Genomic DNA, 19,295 nt, shown 5'->3' with positions numbered 1-19,295 from the left:
AGTACATTTTCGGAAAATACTACCCTAGAGAAAAAGTGAGTGGGTAGAATCTCCTCCCCTTCTCGCAAACATCAAAGTAGGGTTTTTGGAGATCAGTAAAATTCTTCAGTGGCAGCAGATTTGCTCCTACTTGGAGCATCCTTTCAGTGTTGCATTTTTAGACTTTTGTTGGTCATGTGCTTACCATAGCCTTGTATCCTCAAGCAATGAATCTTTTAATCCGCTCGAAACCTGGGGGAAAGATAAAAAGGCACAGTGGCAGGGGGGTAATTAAATTATACCCTTCTCTGAAGAAACCACTTGTGAACCCGTTGCTTGTGCCGCCCCAGAGATCAGATTATAGCCAACCTTCTGCCTTTGAAATCCATGGGTCACATTCTCAGTGGGTGTACTTTAGTATACTACCCCTGAACTCTGTGGAGCTGTGCAAAACTACACCAGCTGAGGATCAGACCTTGTAGCCATAGAAGCTGAATTTTCTGAATTGCCAAAGGGATTTAGAAGCACAATTGTCACTGAAGGTTGCCATCCCCACATCGCCTAGGCTTCTTCTGAGCCTTTTCCTTTTTCCCCCATCCATTTTTAAAATGAGAGGCATCCTGTCATTACACCAGGGTGGACAGAAAATGTTGAAAATTAGAAAGAAGAAAAGGGGTTTGCATGTGTGTTTTTAATATGTTTACTGCTGATCACTGTGACTTGTATCTCCCCCATGAATAATAACTCGTGACACATTACTGTGCAAAGAGTATTATGTGGGAAATAATCATTTCAAATGCTTCATATTCATATGCAAGTTGGTCTGCTAGTCATTTAAGCCTCATCATTCAAAAATATGACTGAGGAGGAAAGAGGGAAGCATTTATGCTTCAGCATTATGTTTTTATGGAGAAACTTTGTTAACATCTTTGTTTCCATTGGTGTTCGCAGCTGCATGGTACTTTCCCAAGTTAAATGTTTTTTTTTGACAGCCTGCAGCCCCTGTTTCTTGCACTATTTCCTAAGAAGTTTCAAGCAGGCAAATTGACCATTACTATTATTTTTTAACTTTGTGGCTGCGCTGCAGCTTGTACAAAGAGGTCAGCTCTCCGAATAGCAGAGGAACAACGGAGACTGCTTATTTACACTCATTTTATCAGAAGGCACAAAGGGACAAACATGGGACTGGTGGGGGAAAGAGGACGGATGTGTGCAGAAAGGATTCCTGCAAACTTGAGATGGACACCTCTTCCAGATCTGCTTGTGTTCGCATGTTGCCTCTTGATCAGCTTGCAGACAGACACTCAGCATCGCCAGCAGCCCTGCTGGGCTCTCCATGCAAAAAGTTTGAGCTGGAAGCCAGCGCTGGCTGAAGAAATCTCTCCTGGCCATATTAGATGGGCAGAGAAAAGAAGCTCACATGTTGCTAGCTATTTGCTTTCGCCTGAAGAGGCTGCGCTACCAGCCCTGAAAGAAATGGTAGCTAAAACCATCAGTGCTGCAGAGGAAGGAGGATACAGCACCCACCTGTGTCACAGATGTGTTGGGAAGCGTGTTTGATCTGCTAATGACGGTCAGTTTAAGGAGTCAAGCATCGTAAGTGCTAGCATATGACCATTATAGCATTAATATTGTGTGCAAATGAGTTGGAAGCAGAACTCCAAGCCCCCTCAGCTCTATTGGAGCTGGTGCTGAACCTGAACTCAGAGGCCAATGCATTTCTGTCCACAAGCTGAGACAAAGTTCTAGCTCCTGCCTGGGACTGGAAGGTGCAGGTTGTGTAACGGCACCGGTGGCTCCCAGCTGTCTCTGACCAAATAATCACATCTTGCTAAAGGTGTTGGAGTCATTGCACAAACCAACAGAGGTGATCCCTCAGGCTACATCTGAATCTGCAAGGTGACCCTGGAAGCAACTCTGTGGGCATGTCTGGATGAATCACCGCACGGGACCAGGGACTTTGATACTTCCTACAGCAACAGCAATGTTTCCTTCACATTTCTTCCCAGCAGTGAGATGGGATGGCTTCCCCCCGCTCTAGCACTGTTGATTTCTGAGTTACAATACTGCCTTTCTCTGTCACCTAGAAATCTGACGCCTGATTGGCTTTTCCTTGATAAGCCGTATAGCTTCAAATGCCATAAAGTCCTCTCATCCCATGAACAAATCTGCAGATATGGGACCAAGTTCATTCCTGGCTAAAGTCAATTGGAGTTACATCTGGAATAAATTCGGCAGTGCCATTGGATATGTATAAACCAGCTTCCATAGCTGAAACAGCAATTGCAGAACATGCCTTCCCCTTTTCAACTTCCAGTGCATTAATTGCCATCTCTCTTTTTGGACGATGCTGAAATCTGCGTCATTTGGATTCAAGATGTACTTCTTTTTTCTATAAAACACATCAAATTTTGCCTTTGAGAGTTTTCCCCTGGGGGAGAGAGGGGTTAGGATGGGGAGGAGGGAATGGAAGGGTTTTTTCAGTTCTCAGGTTTTGATTGTACATGCTATGAATATGAAGGTTTGAAATGAAACACCCAATAAAATGAAGTTTTAAAAATAAAATGAATAATTTAAAAGTTTTAAGATATATCCTTTTTTTTCTTTTCTTTCGGTAGTAGCTAATATCTGGGGTTTTCATTGGTTCGTTCTGCCTTTGCAGTGCAAGCCAGCAGTAAGCCGAAGCAGGTCCTCCAGTTTAAGTCTAACAGTTGAAAGTGCTTTAGAAAGCTTTGATTTCCTGAACACCTCTGACTTTGATGATGAGGATGGTGGTGGTGTGGAGGTTTGTAATGGTGGAGGAGGTGCAGACTCAGTATTTTCAGATACTGAGGTTGAGAAGAATAGGTAAGTTTGTAGTAACTGCCAGCTGTGCTTACGCCAAACTGATACCCTAGCTCTTTGTCGCTAACAGGGGATCCCGGTGCACACATTATTCAAGGAAGACTGACTAATCCTTGATGAGTTTATAGGGTCAGAGGGTTCCCTGTGGATGCTACATGCAAAATCTTTAGCTTCCAGGATCATTTTTTTCCTGTTCAAATATACGCAATCTGTCCTCCAAAGGAGAAGGGTAAATTAAATTAAGCTGACATCAATACTGGCAGAGCCTCTTCCTTGACATAGGTTTGGACCTGGCTTTCCTTGGATGTAATTACTAATTCCTCTGTGGTTTTTCCCCCCTCCCTTTGTCTTTTCTCTCTAGCCGAATGAGTCTTTGCAGTGGATTAAGCTTGTCAGTAACAGTAACACAGGGCCAGATTTAAGCAGCATGGTGTAGGTTTCCTTTGGAATGTAAGAGTGATGACTGGTACTCTGTTCATGGCCCTGCGTGTTTTCTGCCCTTCTTTCATCACTTTTGGTCTTTCTGAGGAAAAAAAAAAAAAAAATGCTGTGGTGTTCGTGCTGTGGTCTGCCATTGTCTTGTGATCTTAAAATGCTGTGTTTCAATCATTTGATCCTAAAAGCATGTTTGTGTCCTGGGGTTGACACGATGCCCAGCAGGCACATAAGTGGCACGAGAGCTGGGGAAAAAAGGAAAGAACATGGCTCCCTCACCACCCCACGCTTTCCAACCAGGGAGCTATGCTCTCGCAGCTTATCGTGGTCTGTTTAAAACAATTTTCAGTACAAACAAGCAACCACCATGCAGTTCTTACAATCTCACCGCATATCCTCTTTCCAGAGTAAGACTTGGTGGGAAGAAAAACTTGGGAAAATGTGTTGCTTGCTAAATTGGCATTCTGAGTTCAGTTCAGTCTGCACTGATTTAAAAGTGTGGCTTTAACCGGGCACTTTAGCATAAACTTAATTTAAACAGCAAAAATTTAAGTTAGTAATAAGCTAACTTCGAAGTCGACCAATATATTTTAAGTGACAGTAGAAGTTAAAATTTCATTTTTTCCCCTCTGGCTCATCCCCGGACAGTGTAGATTCCAGCTTCCATTTTTAGATGTGTAAGTGTGTGACTCAGTGTAAAGATTGCAAGTGTTGAAACTTCTGAACTTGCAGCCAAATACGCTTGCAGTCTGGGGACTGACCTCAGGCTTTGCATTTAAAGATAGGGAGGATCATTTGGACAAGAAGACAATGTTGGAAATAATGATTTAAAACACAGTAAGACTAGCTTTATGCTCCTGTAGAGAATGATTGGCAAAGTAAACTGTACCCGTTGTGCCTAAAACAGCATATGAAAACATCATGTCTCTTACTCAAGCAGTGGTTTTCTTTTCCTTCTGCAATGAGCATTAAATTTGGCAGCAGGAGGACATGGAAAGCACAGAGCTGTTCTTAGCAGCTCGGTGCTTGGGATGGCAGAAATTGTAATGGTCCTTAATCCAGAGCGACTGGGGAGATGATTCACCAACAGATGGGAGAAAACTGTCACCGCCGAGCACCAGTAACAGCGGGTTAAAAAGGCTTGCTGTTGCGGCCATTGCATCGCTCAAGGCAAAACCAGTCCGGGGACAGAGGCCTGTCCCCTCGGTGGGCACAGCCCTTCCGCGCCCGGCCAGGGCAGCACTGCTCCTTTGTGATATGATGTGTTCATCACGAGGCCTTCTGGCTGCTTTCAGCTCTTCTGCCATGCTCGTTGCTCGTCGCCCTGAGTGAGCGTGCGTGTGCGTGTGCGTGCCGCGGCAGCGGTCAGCCCTGCCCTGACCTTCCTCCTCCCTCCCCAGTTACAGGACGGAGCACCCAGAAGCCAGAGGCCACCTGAGCGAAGCTCTCACCGAGGACACGGGCGTGGGCACCAGCGTAGCCGGCAGCCCTCTGCCCCTGACCACAGGGAACGACAGCCTTGATATAACCATAGTTAAGCACTTGCAGTATTGCACGCAGCTCATTCAGGTACCGGGCCCAGCTCATTTAGGGCATATATTGTGAATTTTTCCCTGCCGGCAACGTGGGGCACGAGTGGGCTGGCAAAGGCAGCGCTGCTCATGGGAGGCAGTGGGAACGCAGGGCTGGGACGGCCGCCGTGCTGGAGTGAAGGTGACGCTGGAAAAGCCTCCCCTCCATCGTTTCTTCCCGGCCTGTATCTCGGAGCAGGGCCTGTGGTGCGAACCACGGGGCACTTTGCAGGTGCCGCCCGGTAGGACTGACGGGCAGCCCCTGCTCTGGGTTACAAACACCCACCGGCTTTGCCGGGACGTCCTCAGCGAGATCCAGCCCCAGTTGAGGCAGCCCATGTCTTCCGAGGTAAAACAGGAGCCTGCGGCCTCACTGTTTAACCGAGCCCCGGGCAAGGCTGCCATGTTCAAGGGCAGAAACAAATTTCTGCATGTGAGGTGGAGAGATTGTTTGCCACACACAGTGGAGGCAGCGTGTCACAGCCCCCCTGGGACATCAAAATTGTCTGTTTGTGCTCACAACTAACTGGCACAACCTTTTAGAGGGTTTTTTTTTCAGACCCCAAGCACAGCAAATGTGATTTTAAACCTCTAGCAAGTGAGGGCATCAGGATTTTCCTCACAAATCAAAACATACTGCAGCTTCCCCTTTGCAATTATTTGACTCTTCCATCTTACATATAATTAGCTTTATTTTCCCAAAGGCCCACTGAAGCAATGCAGAACAATCCTGATTCCAGCACCCTTAGTGCTGAGCTGAACACTCTGTTGACTCACAAGTATGAGAAAAAGGGAGGGGTTTGGTTTAAATACAAAAGTACACAGTAAATATGCAATTGGGGGAGGCAAGATTGAACTACTACTTCCACACAGTGAGGACTTTTGATTTGAACAATATTTACGTGGACTGCTGAAGAAAATACAGATGTCAGCATCAGGGAGTATTAGCAAGGCAAAAGCACCAAATTAATAAAGGCACCTGGGTAGTTGATCAGAGCTGAAACAGAGTGGAGAAAGAGTGACCTGTGGTCTGCCTCCAGGCAGGTATGTCCTGAAAGTCCACAGCCTATTTGTGTGAAAGTCAGACTAATATCCTTTTCTGGCTTTAAGGTTTATGATGATGGATTCCTTTAGCTTTGCAGAGTGTATCAATTAGTTACGCAAATAGCTGCTTGGACACTTATGTGCTTATATCTGGATGTAAATGTTAAAGATATAAGCAACAATGCCTATCAACCAGGACCATAAAATATCCCAGGGACAAAAGGCTTTTGAAGTTAAGGAAGATCCCACGGTACCAAGCAATGAATTTGCCATTGCACTTCTTCAAGTGCCAGATGTTTTGGAAGTTTTTGTCTTCATCTGAGGTTGTATTTTTTGGGGGGGGTTCAATGACTCCTTTTCTTCCCTTCCCATATTGTCTTCAACAGCAAATTGTGTTCTCCAGTAAAACACCATTTGTAGCAAGAGACCTCCTGGATAAGCTGTCCAGGCAGATCCTCGTGATGGAGAATATTGCAGAGATCACCAGTGAGAACTTGGGAAACATCACCTCCCTTACTGATGGTAAGAGACAAGTTAGGGGGTTTCCCTCTGCGAAGGGTTTGTTTGGGCACACATGCCTGCTGTAATAATCACTGTGCAGAGCTCACCGTCACTGCAGGAGATGCTGATGTAGTAAGGTCAACTTGCAGTTCCCAGCAGACGTAGCAGTCACCAGAATTAGTCAGGGGCCTTAAATCTATCTTCAGTGCTGGTATCCAGAAATAAGCAAGTGAGAAGAGAAAGGACTTATCCTTGATGTGCAGAAGATGCACAGAGGTTGCTGCTGCTGTGGGGTGGGGATGCTGCCACCTCTGAAGAGCCAAATTCTTCCTCCACCTGTCTTTCCTGAGGAAAGGTAGGAATCTGCCTTATACTATCAGAGGCATAAGACAACTCCTCGAACATTTTGTCTGTTTTATTTTTAGTCATCTTTATGGAGAATTATTTAGTTATTTTTCTTGTTGTTGCATCTATTTTAATACCTTGCAAGAGTTTGACAAACACGTAGTTACACACCCTTGTGAGCACTCCAGCAGGATAGGTAAATACAACATGGTGTATTTACTTTGTTTATCAGAAAATTGAGGCAAAATTGAGTGACTGACTTACCCAAGGCCATGGAGCAGTGACAGGACAGGGACCAGTCTTGTGCAGACCATTTGTAATATTCCCGTTGTATTTCATGGTACTTCAAAGGATGAGACATCAGTGCCCAAAACTGTATCAGGAGAAATTTTCTCACATCCTGCCATGGGAAATGGAAAAAACATGTTACAAACTTGGGGTAAGCATATGAGCATGCTCTGGGAAGGTAACGGCACAAGGCGACCCACCAAACAGTAATTGTCTGGCAGTGGTCTGGGGTGAGATTTCCTCCACTCTTATCATCTTTCTCTTCTGGAAGTCAATGCTTCCAGCACAGCTTTGTATCATCGTTATTTTTGTCTTCTCCTCCAGCAATTCCAGAGTTCCACAAGAAGCTGTCACTGCTGGCTTTCTGGATGAAATGTACTGGCCCTTCAGGAGTGTATCACACATCTGCAGACAAGATGATGAAGCAGCTGGATATCAATTTTGCTAGCACTGTGAATGAGGAGTGTCCAGGATTTGCAGAAACAGGTACCAACCACTGCAAAAAAATTGTGTCGGTCATCAGAATGGAGAACAGTTATGTACTGGGCTTTATTCAACCTTTATTGCTTTGTTTTCCAACCCCTTGGAGGTCTGTTTGGCCATGGCTCCAAGATCTCATGTTGAAACTAATGCGACAATTCTTGAAATAGTTTTGGCCCAAAATAATCAGATCAGAATAGGAGAAAAAGGTGAGGTCAGCAGACAAGAAAATACTCTTTTAAGGTTTATGAGTTAATCAGAAAGTAAGTCTATTCCCAAATACAGGTTTGTAAGTGATTCAGTGAAGTAGGAATCCTCGTACTTGTGTCTGTATAATGTCTGTGCCCTGTTACAGTTCACTGGTATGGAATTAATATGCATCCAAGTGAGTCTATCTAAATATATAGGTTCCTATTTGGAGTGAGATGTACCACGTTGACTAGCTCTGCCTAGGCTAGAAGGGGGATGTAGGGTGACTTGCTCAGGTGTGGGTACCTGCACTGCAGACGCCTACCCAGGGCAGTGTTTCCCTTCCTGCTCCATGCCACAGCTCTCACCGGCAGTGCCTCAGACTAGCTTTCTGCATGCCGCACGCTCATGCGGGAACATAAAAACAAGCAAAGCCAAATCTTGCTTCTGTGTACATCTCCCCTGCTTCAGTGGCATCGCGGAGATGTAACTGGCAGTGCATGTGGGTAGTGATTCGGGACATCGTTTGGGTAGAAAGGATGCTGTGGTGATTGCATAGTAAGCTGCACTAGCCATTCCTAAACTGGCAGAGATTCAGCCTTACAAAGATACCCTCTGGTGATGAGAGCGAGGCAGGTAGAAGGTCTGTCTAGCTTCTGACATAACTACAGCTGAGAGTAGAAATGTTGGGAAATACCTGGCTTTGCAAATACAGCTCTTTCTTTCTGGCTTTGAAGTGGATGGCGGCATTTTACCAGCTGCTTTTACTCTCACTAACTTGTCCCTTTGTCCGTGGCTGCCTGCAGTCTTCAGGATCCTGGTGTCTCAAATCCTGGACCGGACAGAGCCTGTCCTCTACTCCAGCATGTCCTCCGAGATCATTACTGTCTTTCAGTATTACAACTACTTTGCCAGCCACAGTGTTAATGACCTTGGAAGCTATTTGCTGCAGCTTGCAAAAGAAGGTAGGGTATATAAATTCTGGTGGATAATGGGGGAGTACGTCAGTGTCCTTCTAATCTCAGCACAAAACAGTTCATCCCTGAGGCTGATTTTACAAAAGAAGGGGTGAAAGAAGACAAAGAAGTGCCTTGGATACTATAAGTCTGAATGCACCTGAACAGTTGTATATATCAAGGGAAAGGAGCTGATGCGGATACACCCTCAGTCATTTCTATTTCCATATTTGAATGGGAAAAACCTGATGAAAGAGTTAATTTTTAGGAAATGGCTGATGGTGGTGGGCTGCGTCCAAGGTCTGGGAAGTCTTCTGTGCCCGCAGCTTGGATGATGTTCTGCTCTTTCACTATCCTTTATGGAGAGACCTTCTGAAGTGCTGAGCAATTCTCAGGAGGAAGGGATCACAGCACCTCAGTGTTTGGCAGGCTCTGCCACTGAGAGCTAAAGAGAGAAGCAGGTGCTCCACAGAGCATCCTGGACTACCGTCCCTGGCAAGCCAAGTTTTCTTCTCTATTTGAGAGGCAATTTGAGGAACCTTCCCTAGTTTTAATTTTTATTTACTATCATATTATATATTATATATAATATTATATATTATCATATATTGAGGAGCTTTTGCTCAAAAACTTGGAAGGAAAAAAGTATTTCAGCCCTGGCTCTTGATGGCAGAGATCAGTCTGCCTAGGAAAAGCTCTCACAAAGGTGCTCTGAAAGTCAATACATTGACAAGGATATTTATTTGGTTTCACTTGTTATGAGGAGGATTTACATCTCCCAACAGAAAGTGAAGATTTAACAGGCAGGCCCTTAGCTCTGGGTGGGCGTAAATGCTGCAGTGTCCCACACAGCCCATCTACTCATCTCCTCCTTTGGGAGAATGTCTGAGAAATTGCCCCAGCTTAAAGCCCAGACATTTCCCCATGCAGACACACTGCAATGCTGCAATTGCTCAGATGGGGATTTTTCATGTCCTTTGCGTGTACAGTATAAATTGAGGATTGCTACTGAGGAAATGAGCAATCTGAAATACTGAGAGGATAAAATAAGTAACAAGGGCCTTTCTCTTGCACTTCTAGCCTCTGTGGTTCAGGTGCTGCAGTCAGTGAAAGACGGAAAACTGCAGCAAAACGTGGCCAAAATAAACTCCAATAACCTTCCACCACAGCAAGAAGTTTTGAGAGCTTTGGCTTTACTTCTCAATGAAAATAAAAATGAAGTCAGTGAGACTGTGGCATCACTTCTGACAGCTACCACAGAAAACAGGCACTTCAGGGAGAAGGTAAGTGGCAGAAAATCACCTATTGCATGAGACCTGTATCATCATGACATTTTTTCTGCCTGTGTGTCTTGAATGTCTACGCGTATAAAATAATTTCTCCAAGCTTGATTTAAATGGATCCAGAGGGATTTTCTATCTAATTTTTCTGCAAATACACAGGTCTGTTTCTGTCATTATGCCAGTCTGCTTCTACCTGTTATTACACTAAGCAGGTACTAACCAAAACCCTGCAAATACTGAGTGCTGTGCTCTCCAGCTATCTTCCACACTTCAGCATTTCCGATCACCTGTCAGACTTGGCTTCAAGTCCAAGTCTTCAGGGCAACAGTCCCAGCATCACCAACACTCAAATACGTAGATCTAAAATTTTTATTTTTTTCCCAAGGGAGACTGGCATCTATGGGACTTCCTTACCTTTCTGGACGGGATGGACTGCCTTGGGCAAACACAGCTTAGCTGTGAGATCTAAGATTCAAGTCTATCACAAATACCAAAGGCAACAAGCAGGGCCAGATTAAACACAGAAATTAAAGAGAAGGCAGAAGAGGAATAAGAAGAAATTAGGGATTGGCTTCTACCCTTGCATGGCAGACTCTTTCCTACTATCCTTCTCATTACCTGTCAGGAGAGAACGAAAGAAAAGGCAGTTGGAAGAGGAAGAGTGGTGGAAGGAAGGCAGAAGGAGGAGAAAAAGGAGCTCACTCTTTGCTGCTCTTTGTCGATCCAGTCCCCTATTTGCTTGCCTTCCCACTTCATCTTCCATTTCTGCAGCCCCTTGGTATTTCATAGCATCCTTCTCCATCCCCAGCTTCATGGAGGCAGCATCTCAGGAAAAATACAGCTTTCTAGAACAGGCATGCGTAGCTGGTACCTGGTTCACTGCCTGCAGGAAGGTGCAAGGCACCTCGTATGAGTACATTATGTAGCCTTGCGCGGCAGATGAGTTCATCACACAGCCGACTGCCACTGAGATTTGCTGCTCGCACTGCTTGTGTTTGCTCAGCAGTAGCTACTAATTTCTGGGGCCAGGCACTAGACTGGTCTATCAGCTCATGCTAACCTTGTAACGGTTATTTGCAGTCCCCCTGGGGTCCGTTTTAGCCTCTTCATTACTATCCCTACATTAGTGAGAACGTCTCAAGGTTCAGCTCTTGAGCTGTTTAGGTGCCAAGGCCCATTTAAAACTCTTTGGCGATTTATGCGGAAAGGCCCTCAAGGGTGACAGATTGTGCTGCTCATTTTAACGTGAATTTTTCCCCAGCTAAAGATGGCCTACGACTACTAAGCTGTAACCAGTGGCCTGGCCTGGGTCTGCTGTAGGGAATTATCCCACCACATTACCTGTAGCAGGGGCTGTGCCTCTTCATCCCACGCGCTCTCTGTCAGGGAGGCGGGCTGCAATCTCCCTCCCTTTAGAAGGTTAGCAGTGCCTCCATGCATCACCCTTCTGCCTCACAAAGGCACAGACATTTTCATTGCTACTCTTCTTTATCTGTTTTCAGGCCTTGATTTATTACTGTGAAGCACTAACGCAGCCCAACCTCCAGCTGCAGAAAGCAGCTTGCTTGGCTCTAAGATACCTCAAGGTAAGAGACAAGGAATTCGCTGTGGCACTTGGCTTTACTTTAAAGAAAGGACATCTGATAGGTTAAACCAACAAAACAGAAATTGCAATAGCAGCAGCAGGAGTGGGTTTTTTTGCATTGCTGCACTGCATTCTTTTACATATACCATGGCTGTTTGGGAATGGTTTAGAAGCTTCATTGCAAAAACAGCTGGGCAAAGTTTATCTTTTGCATATCATCTTTTCCTCCCTCTCATATTGACTTTGGGAGACTTACTTCCACATCATGGATAAAAACAAATATCCATCCATAGAGCACTGACTGTAAAAGTCCTTTCCCAGGATAAAATTAGCTGTAATGCATGTGGGTTGCAGCAGTAGAAGAGAAAGGAAGAGACAGGTTACAGCTTGTTTTGGTACAAATAACTAGTACATCTGGGTACTACAGCTTCAGCTAGCATCTGATACCATTTCTGCACTCCCTCCCATGAAGGGAAGGAAAAATACAGTTTTGTTTTGGCTGTATAGAGCCATGGGGAACAGCAGTTGCTCAAGCCCGTCTCATAGAGGACACTGGGGCAAAAAACATGTTCCGTGAGACAGACCCACTGCAGACTGACTATTTATCCCTCAGAACTGTCCCCTGGAGAAGACAGCTGTAAAATATAACTTCATCACAGCCAAAATTATACCATCCAATATATAATCCAATATTGTTTAAATATAAAAAAAAAAAAAACCATTTTCCCTTAAACAAGATGCTAGCGGGTATCCCTGAGAGGCAACTGTGAGGGGCATTACATCTCTGCTGCCTGCAGGGTGCAGTGGGGTTTTTGATCTCTCAGGAAAAGTCAGGCTAGGAACCAGTGGTGGGAACTGAAGCTAGACGCGTTTAACTTGAGCAGTGTGGTTCTGATGCAACTTGAATAGTGAGAATGGCAATTCCTGGGGAAAAAAAAAAAAAAACTACTGAGGAGAGGTATTGTCATTTGGGATCTTCAAAGAAAAGGCTGAAGGCTTTCTGGAATATACTATTTCAGAGATAGGAATGCTACAGTGGATAGGTGACTGTGCATGAACTAACCCAATGGCAGTCTCATCCACATCAAACCATCTCGGCAGCACAAGGTCCCACTGTGAATCTCTGAGAGGTTTTGCAGATCACAGCAAGCCCTGTGTTGCTGTGGCCCCATCACTGATAAGCATTCGAGCTGTAGTCACCAGTATGCACCCAGCGCAAACTTGCCCTGAGTCAGGCACAAGCGACCACGTGGACAGTGGGGTGGTGAAATCTAATGGCTCTGGTAGCTAAGATCATAGACCAGACCTGTGCCCCTTGGCTCAACAGGGCTTGTACAAATACTAACTGTGGCTCAGTACCTCTTCCGTGCATCTCGCCAGGGTAGTACCTGCCCTTCCTTTCACTCGTCTTTCTTCTTGTCATATTAAATAGCCTGCTGGATACACTATGACAGCTGTTCTCCCCAATGGCCTGACGTTTTTGTAGCAGAGAATAAGATTATTCCTTGCTTTCTTCCAAAAATAGCAGAAGCGAGGCAAAAATGCAGAAACATTGGTGAATGCAGGTGTTGGTGAGGAGCCTGCGGTGAAGGGACTGGGCTGCCAGCCAGTGTGCCCCTGTGGACACAGTTAGGCTGGCGAGAATGACCTCAGACCCACCAGGTTTGATCTGCTCAGTGTGAAACTCATTCCCTTGATGCCTGTCTCCCATTCATCTCCCTGTCGTACCCTTCCCCTGGCACTTTTATGGCCTTGTCCCATGGTCCCATCACCCAGGCTACAGTCAGAAGTGGCAGACATAGCTGGTCAGCCAGATGTATGGATGTAGCACATAGGGTAGGAATGACAGCAGAAAATATGCCTTCTTCTAGATGCTCCCCCTCAGGGAAACCCCATTCCTTGTGTCTCCACCAAGGCCCTTCTGTTGGAGTAGGAAGGCAATGCAAAGGATGGTCACTATTTCCATGCAAGGCTGTGGAATAAAACCACACTGTGCTACTTGGTGCTAATGCGGTTCTTTTTGCACTTCCCAGGCTACTGAGAGTATTAAAATGCTGGTCACACTCTGCCAGTCTGACAACGAAGAGATTAGAAAAGTGGCATCCGAAACCCTGCTCTCCCTTGGTGAGTTGGTTGTTTTAGAGCAATATTTAATCTTCTTTTTTAACAGAGCAGCATGAGTTATACATGCGACTTTACATTGAAACAAAACTTTACATAGAGACTTGAACAGGTTAGAGACCGTGTATTCTCAAAAATAATTCATTTTGAAAATCATGAAAATGAGCCAAAAGGAGAGAAATTGTGTAAAAGAAGATTGTGAGAGTCTGGAGGGGGAAGTAGAAAAGGAAAAATAGAAAAGGAAAAATTGACAGACATAAATAATTCATAGTAAGTTTGAAAACCAAGCAGCCTTGAGGAGGCAGGACAGGCACATTGCCTGCTGTGTCTCATACACCCTCCTCTCAGGGATCCCCTCCTGTCACCCCTGTAGTGCCACAGTCACACTCTCGAGTGCCATTAGCACTGCCAAGTGTTCATTTAATCTAAATTATCTTTATATGCTTATTTGGACGGACCCTAGCCTGTAAATGCTCTTTCACACACGTCAGGCACCTTGCGTTGACCCTCATTTGTCCTCGAGACAACAGATACCCTGTTCATTAACCTGTAATCTAGCAGCAAAGCAGTGACTGCAAGTGTGGCCGCACAGTTTCAAGACACCAGTACTTCGGTGGCACAGAAAAATTGTATTTTTCTGTCCTTTAGGCAAGGCATGAATTTCTACTCCATGGGTGTGTGTCCATCTATGATTTTAGTTATGCAAACTCTTAAAATATACTCTCATTCACCAGTTCAGTAGTAATTCACTCTGTTGTTGGACATGTTATTGCTCAGGTTGTAAAACTACCCTGGGGACACTTCTGAAAACACTGAGAGATTGTACTGCCATTCTGCTAGACAACATACAGAGACCATTTTGGTTCCTAATGGCCAATTCAACACACTAAGCTTAGTGCTATCTTCAGGTGCATATAGATGACAGTACCTAAGAGAAAAGGGTTTGAGACATGCAAAGAGTTAAATTTAGCAAATATACTGCTTCCTCTTTTTCAGCAGTATATAAGTAAGGATGTGGCTAGACTCACTTCTTTGAAGTGCCAGGAAGTGAGATGTGGGTAAACTTTATATTGTCCAAAGTAGAAGTGGATAAACATCATCTGCCTCAAGTACATCACAACTGCAGCTGAGACCTTGACAAGCACCACAGGTCCTTTAGTAAGACAAGTGAACAGATACTGTCATCTAATCATACAAGCCAAGTCTGCTTCTGTTTTGCTCTAGAGAAACCCAGCAAATTACATGAGAAAATTAAAAAAAAAAAAAAAAGTGAACATTCAGAAGGTGCTTAATTTTTCCAAGTAATTTCTGACATTGCCTTCAACAAGATAAATGTTAAGGGAGGGAAGGAGTTATTGGCAGATCAGTACTTTTTAACAGCAGAGAATCCAGTATTTTCAATGTTGTAGGGCAATGATATAATATATTATTATGCTTTAACATTTTGCATTCAGGTGAAGATGGAAGACTGGCATACGAACAGCTGGACAAATTTCCCAGGGAATTTATTAAAGTTGGAGGCCGCCGTGGAACTGAAGCTGCCACGGCTTTTTAGGTGGAAAAGAACCTGCCTACATTTAACAAAAATTAAAGTAGGATGGAGCTGCACATCAGCGTGGGGAGCAGAAGGAAGACTTAGAAGATTTCTGTGAGAATGTCGCAAAATGTAGCAATTTACGGAGTTCATAAGGAAAAGCAAAATCCAATATCCAGTTGATGAGTCCCTATTGGCTCCTCTTTGCAGCTCATGATGGAACAGTTGGACGCTGAGGAACAATGCTTTGACTGATGCGTAACAAATAATGTAATTGCAGTTATTCAGCCTCAACAAACTTCTGTGAGTTTTTAGAATTTGGCACCTTCATATATTTTACCATTATACTTACTTCCTTGAAGTTGTGTTGAAAGCTTGAGACGTGCGATACTGTATCTAACAAGGACGAGTAGGAGGCCACCCGAGCAGGACAGCAAAGAAGCTTTCTCTTCAACCCCGAGCGAAGCGGCTGCCACCATGCAGTGTCCCCAGCAACGCTCCGGCAGCAGGGACACCACTCAGCTTTCTCAGTGTTGTCTCAGTAATGAAATAAGAGAGCAAGTTTCTTCAAGTTTTGCCTCCAGAAACAGCATGATGTAAACCCTGGGAGGTGTCACATTGGTGACTCATTCTCAATGCCTCTGCTGGTCTTTTATTTCCTTTCTCTTGCCCTCCAGCAACGAGCCAGCACTAATCCAGAGATTTGTGAGGGGGGGATCAAACAATCACCTTGATTTCTGAAAACTAAATGAAAAGGTAAAGTGCATTTATTTATTCCAAGGTGAAGGACTGAATACAGCTAATGGCACAGGTCCCCAAAGCCATTTGGTCCTGTAAGGTGCAGGCAGGACTGGATTTCATACACTCTAATTAGTGGATCATAGTTTCTATAGAATGATTTCAGTATAAAGAACTAGAACAAACTAAAGTGGACCTCGGAGGCAGTAATAAACAGAGGGTGAAGTGAATGCATTCCCCTCCACCCGCTCACTGCAAGGATGAAAGACAGCAAGTGCTTCAAACTGTTGATTACCAGCCTTAAGTTAACAGAGGAGGTGAATAGAATTTAACAGAAGAGTGTTCCTGTACTGTGTTCATTATGCATGAAATGCTATTTAGATGTCAATTAAAGTATCCAAATTTGCATTGACTACATAGAAAAGATTGCAAACAATTCACATCAAAAGGAGGCCTTGTGCGCCAAACACACTGGCAGGCAGGGGTCGTTTTGTTTTGGGTTTTTTACTGTGAATGTTACAACAATGTACATATTTGTATATTTATAAATATATATATTCTTCCTTTAATTAAAAAAGTACATTTTGTACAGTTCAAAATGCTTACTTGTTTACTGAGGGATATAGACTCTTTTTGCAGCAGGTGAAATAACCATGTTATGGTTTTTATACCACACCTATCCCATCAGCTGAATTCTTCCAAGGCGTCCTTTTGTACTGACTTTTTTTTTTTTTAGTTTTTTTTTTTTTGCTTTTAGTTTCATGGCATTTGTACTCACCATATTTCCTATCACATTTAAGTTATAATAAAGATTATTTTTAATTACTAAGCACATCAGTCCATATGTATAGTCACTATTTCTATCAGCAGCCTCTCCACTGTGAGGCTTATACAACCTTCAAACATCATGCAAGTCAGCTCCCAGTATCATAGGTGGCTCTTACATCCATTACTTGCAGCTGGATTTGGGGCAAACCATTAGGGAGTTGTTCAATCATATTAAGGGAAAAGACTTGTAGGGAATATTTATGTTTTCAGGCCTGGTCACCAGGACTTGACTTTACGACCATTTCAAACAGTTTAGCTAAATTATATGAAGTAATATCTGCTAGATTTCTTACAGCGTAGAAATAGTTTGTGTTTCATACCGTATCAACTTTGTTAAGACTTAGAAGATCACTACTTTAAGATCTTACAAAAACATCTAATTTAGAGCAAGTGAACAATACATGTAGCAAGTACTACCGCCTGAGGGAGGACAGAGAACTGCAACTTTAATATGCACGACTCTTGCATTTTCACCTTTCTCCTGCTCTGAGGGGGGGTAAGTGGCAGACTATTTTAGTAATTGAAATAAACACGCAAACCACAAAAGTCAGAAAGTTAGAGAAGAATGAAACTATAGTGAAAATGACTGTTCTTAGCTGCACGTCTGTGACGTGAACCAAAGCACATTTTAAAAAAGCCAGTTTTACGCTAAAATGCTATTTTGGAAGCAAGGGGAAGACTGTGGCCCCACAGTGTTCCTTCTCTGGTTGCTTCAGAGTGTGTGTGTGTGCAAGCCCTTGCTCCCATCCTGGAGCATTAGCAAGAGGCATACACTGTTTAAAAAGAAGGTGAGACCCGTATCTGTCAAAAGCTCCTACCTGTAATACATACCATCTGTCATAAGCTTGATTGTTGTTTGCGTATCACAACACACACCACGATTTTGTTAAAGTAAAAGCCATGATGTCATCGGGTTGTAGGTGCTACATTCTGAACTGTCTCTTAGGAACGAGTGAGATGAGTTTACTTTTGCACAAGCACTCGTACCTTACACTTCTAGCGACTTCTAGTTTAAGTTCAGAGCAAACCATCTTTGTGTATCATTCAAGATACTTAGCAAGAAAGGTTCCACAAGGACTAGCAGAATATATGCTGAAGAGGCTCCAGGACTGTGACCAAACTTTCGCTGATTACTTCTTCCCTTGTGTGAAGACAGACTGACCTCAGACAGAAGACACTCCTTTTCCTCTTACACTCAGGCTTACGGCACAGACCTGGCAAACACAGGGCCGCTGGCCAAGCCGAGAGCCGAAGCTGCAGGGCACATAGGGCTGCTCACATACGGAGGTACCGCGTCAGATGGAGCTAACATCTAATCATACTCACTGTAGTTTAAATCCACCCTTTGAGAAGTTTATTAACCTAAAGCTTAGGTGATCTGCTACACCATTAGAACCATTAAAAACCATACATACAGCTCATACACACCAGATGATAGGAGCAAATCCTGCCCTCAATAAAGTGACTGAGGAAATTCATGGGAATTTTAGTGGGAACAGGTAGACCAAATTTAGCTTCTGTTGTGGTAACCCAGACTGGCAAGCTTGAACCTGGGATATGGATGTACAGTGGCTAAATTTCACTTTGAGCATTATTACTGGCTTAGAAAATTAAATAAAGAATCACATTCTAACATGATTCAGGACAACACATAAGAAAGAACCATACTCTTAAGAGCAAAACCAAACAAAATCCTGTAAGTTTCTGCATTCTGGGTAACAAAGCCTTGAAAAAGTGAACAAACTCTAAAGCTTCCAAAACCAGAAGGCAAATAAAAAGGAACAAATCCTATACTTGTAACTTAACACAGTTTTATGCTCGCAGAGCTGACAATGCTGCCATTTCCTATCACGCTAATGCAAGAGCTCTCCTTTGTGGAGTAGGCGAAACCAGACACATGGAGGTGAATGTAACGAGGGAGATGCTTACCATTTAGCAAAAGAGGAACCAGCAGGCCGTAATTGTAAAACCTCTTTCTTAGGGCTGCAGCAAGTTGACTTGAGCAAATTTAAAGTTCTGGGCCACCCCAGAAAACTGTGTTAGAAAAAGTTCCTGTGCCAAAGCAACTTGGCAGCAGTGCAGACTGAAGAGACAGGGAGCTCGCCAGGAAAACTGCACTCGGGGAAGGGGTTTGTCTGGTGGTTTTGTTGGTGGCTTATTCTTACCTCATGCTTTCCAGGAAATATGGTGGTTTTTTTACTACCCCTGCCATGCTGTTGTTGTGTCTCTGTGCTCTGCCCAGTAGATATAAACCTTTAGTGTCTCTATACTACTCTAGCTACAGCAGCAGCATGTCAGCAGCCTGAAGCTCTGGGCAGCCTATTGGTAAGACCTCTCCACCTGCTATCCCTTCAGCAAAGGTATCTGTTATAGCTTTACCCTACACTGCAGTCTGTTATATACAGATTATTGCCAAGTTTAAGCGTTCAAAATTAGGAGTCAATATGACTGCCAGACGGTGTATCTTAAGTATAGGTCCCTGCTTCGATGATTTGCAATGGAATTATCTTGATGATAGGATCCACAGTACCCCCCTTTAAATGCCTGTGGTGCCCCCAGGGGTACAACACAGGT

General features: G+C 44.0%; 1 protein-coding gene across 2 annotated transcripts in view; it reads left to right on the top strand.

The window, feature by feature from the left end:
• RIPOR2 (RHO family interacting cell polarization regulator 2) overlaps positions 1 to 16,725 on the top strand; it is a 108,673-nt gene extending 91,948 nt beyond the window's left edge. The window contains exons 14-22 of one of the 2 annotated variants that reach the window (XM_032986672.2): positions 3,185 to 3,255; positions 4,659 to 4,827; positions 6,260 to 6,395; positions 7,332 to 7,493; positions 8,483 to 8,641; positions 9,713 to 9,915; positions 11,418 to 11,501; positions 13,534 to 13,624; positions 15,076 to 16,725. In XM_032986672.2, the coding sequence (XP_032842563.1) occupies positions 3,185 to 3,255; positions 4,659 to 4,827; positions 6,260 to 6,395; positions 7,332 to 7,493; positions 8,483 to 8,641; positions 9,713 to 9,915; positions 11,418 to 11,501; positions 13,534 to 13,624; positions 15,076 to 15,176 (1,176 nt within the window). In that variant the 3' untranslated portion in view covers positions 15,177 to 16,725. Of the gene's footprint in view, positions 1 to 2,641; positions 2,827 to 3,184; positions 3,256 to 4,658; positions 4,828 to 6,259; positions 6,396 to 7,331; positions 7,494 to 8,482; positions 8,642 to 9,712; positions 9,916 to 11,417; positions 11,502 to 13,533; positions 13,625 to 15,075 lie in introns of both variants that reach the window. The other variant, XM_032986664.2, reaches the window with a different exon arrangement.
• The last annotated feature ends 2,570 nt before the right edge of the window (positions 16,726 to 19,295 follow it).

The sequence above is a fragment of the Tyto alba genome, unplaced genomic scaffold, assembly GCF_018691265.1.
Source record: "Tyto alba isolate M040663 unplaced genomic scaffold, T.alba_DEE_v4.0 Super-Scaffold_27, whole genome shotgun sequence".
Classification (NCBI taxonomy): Eukaryota; Metazoa; Chordata; class Aves; order Strigiformes; family Tytonidae; genus Tyto; species Tyto alba.
The sequence above is the reverse complement of the archived record's forward strand: the minus strand, read 5'-3'. Positions and strand labels throughout refer to the sequence as shown.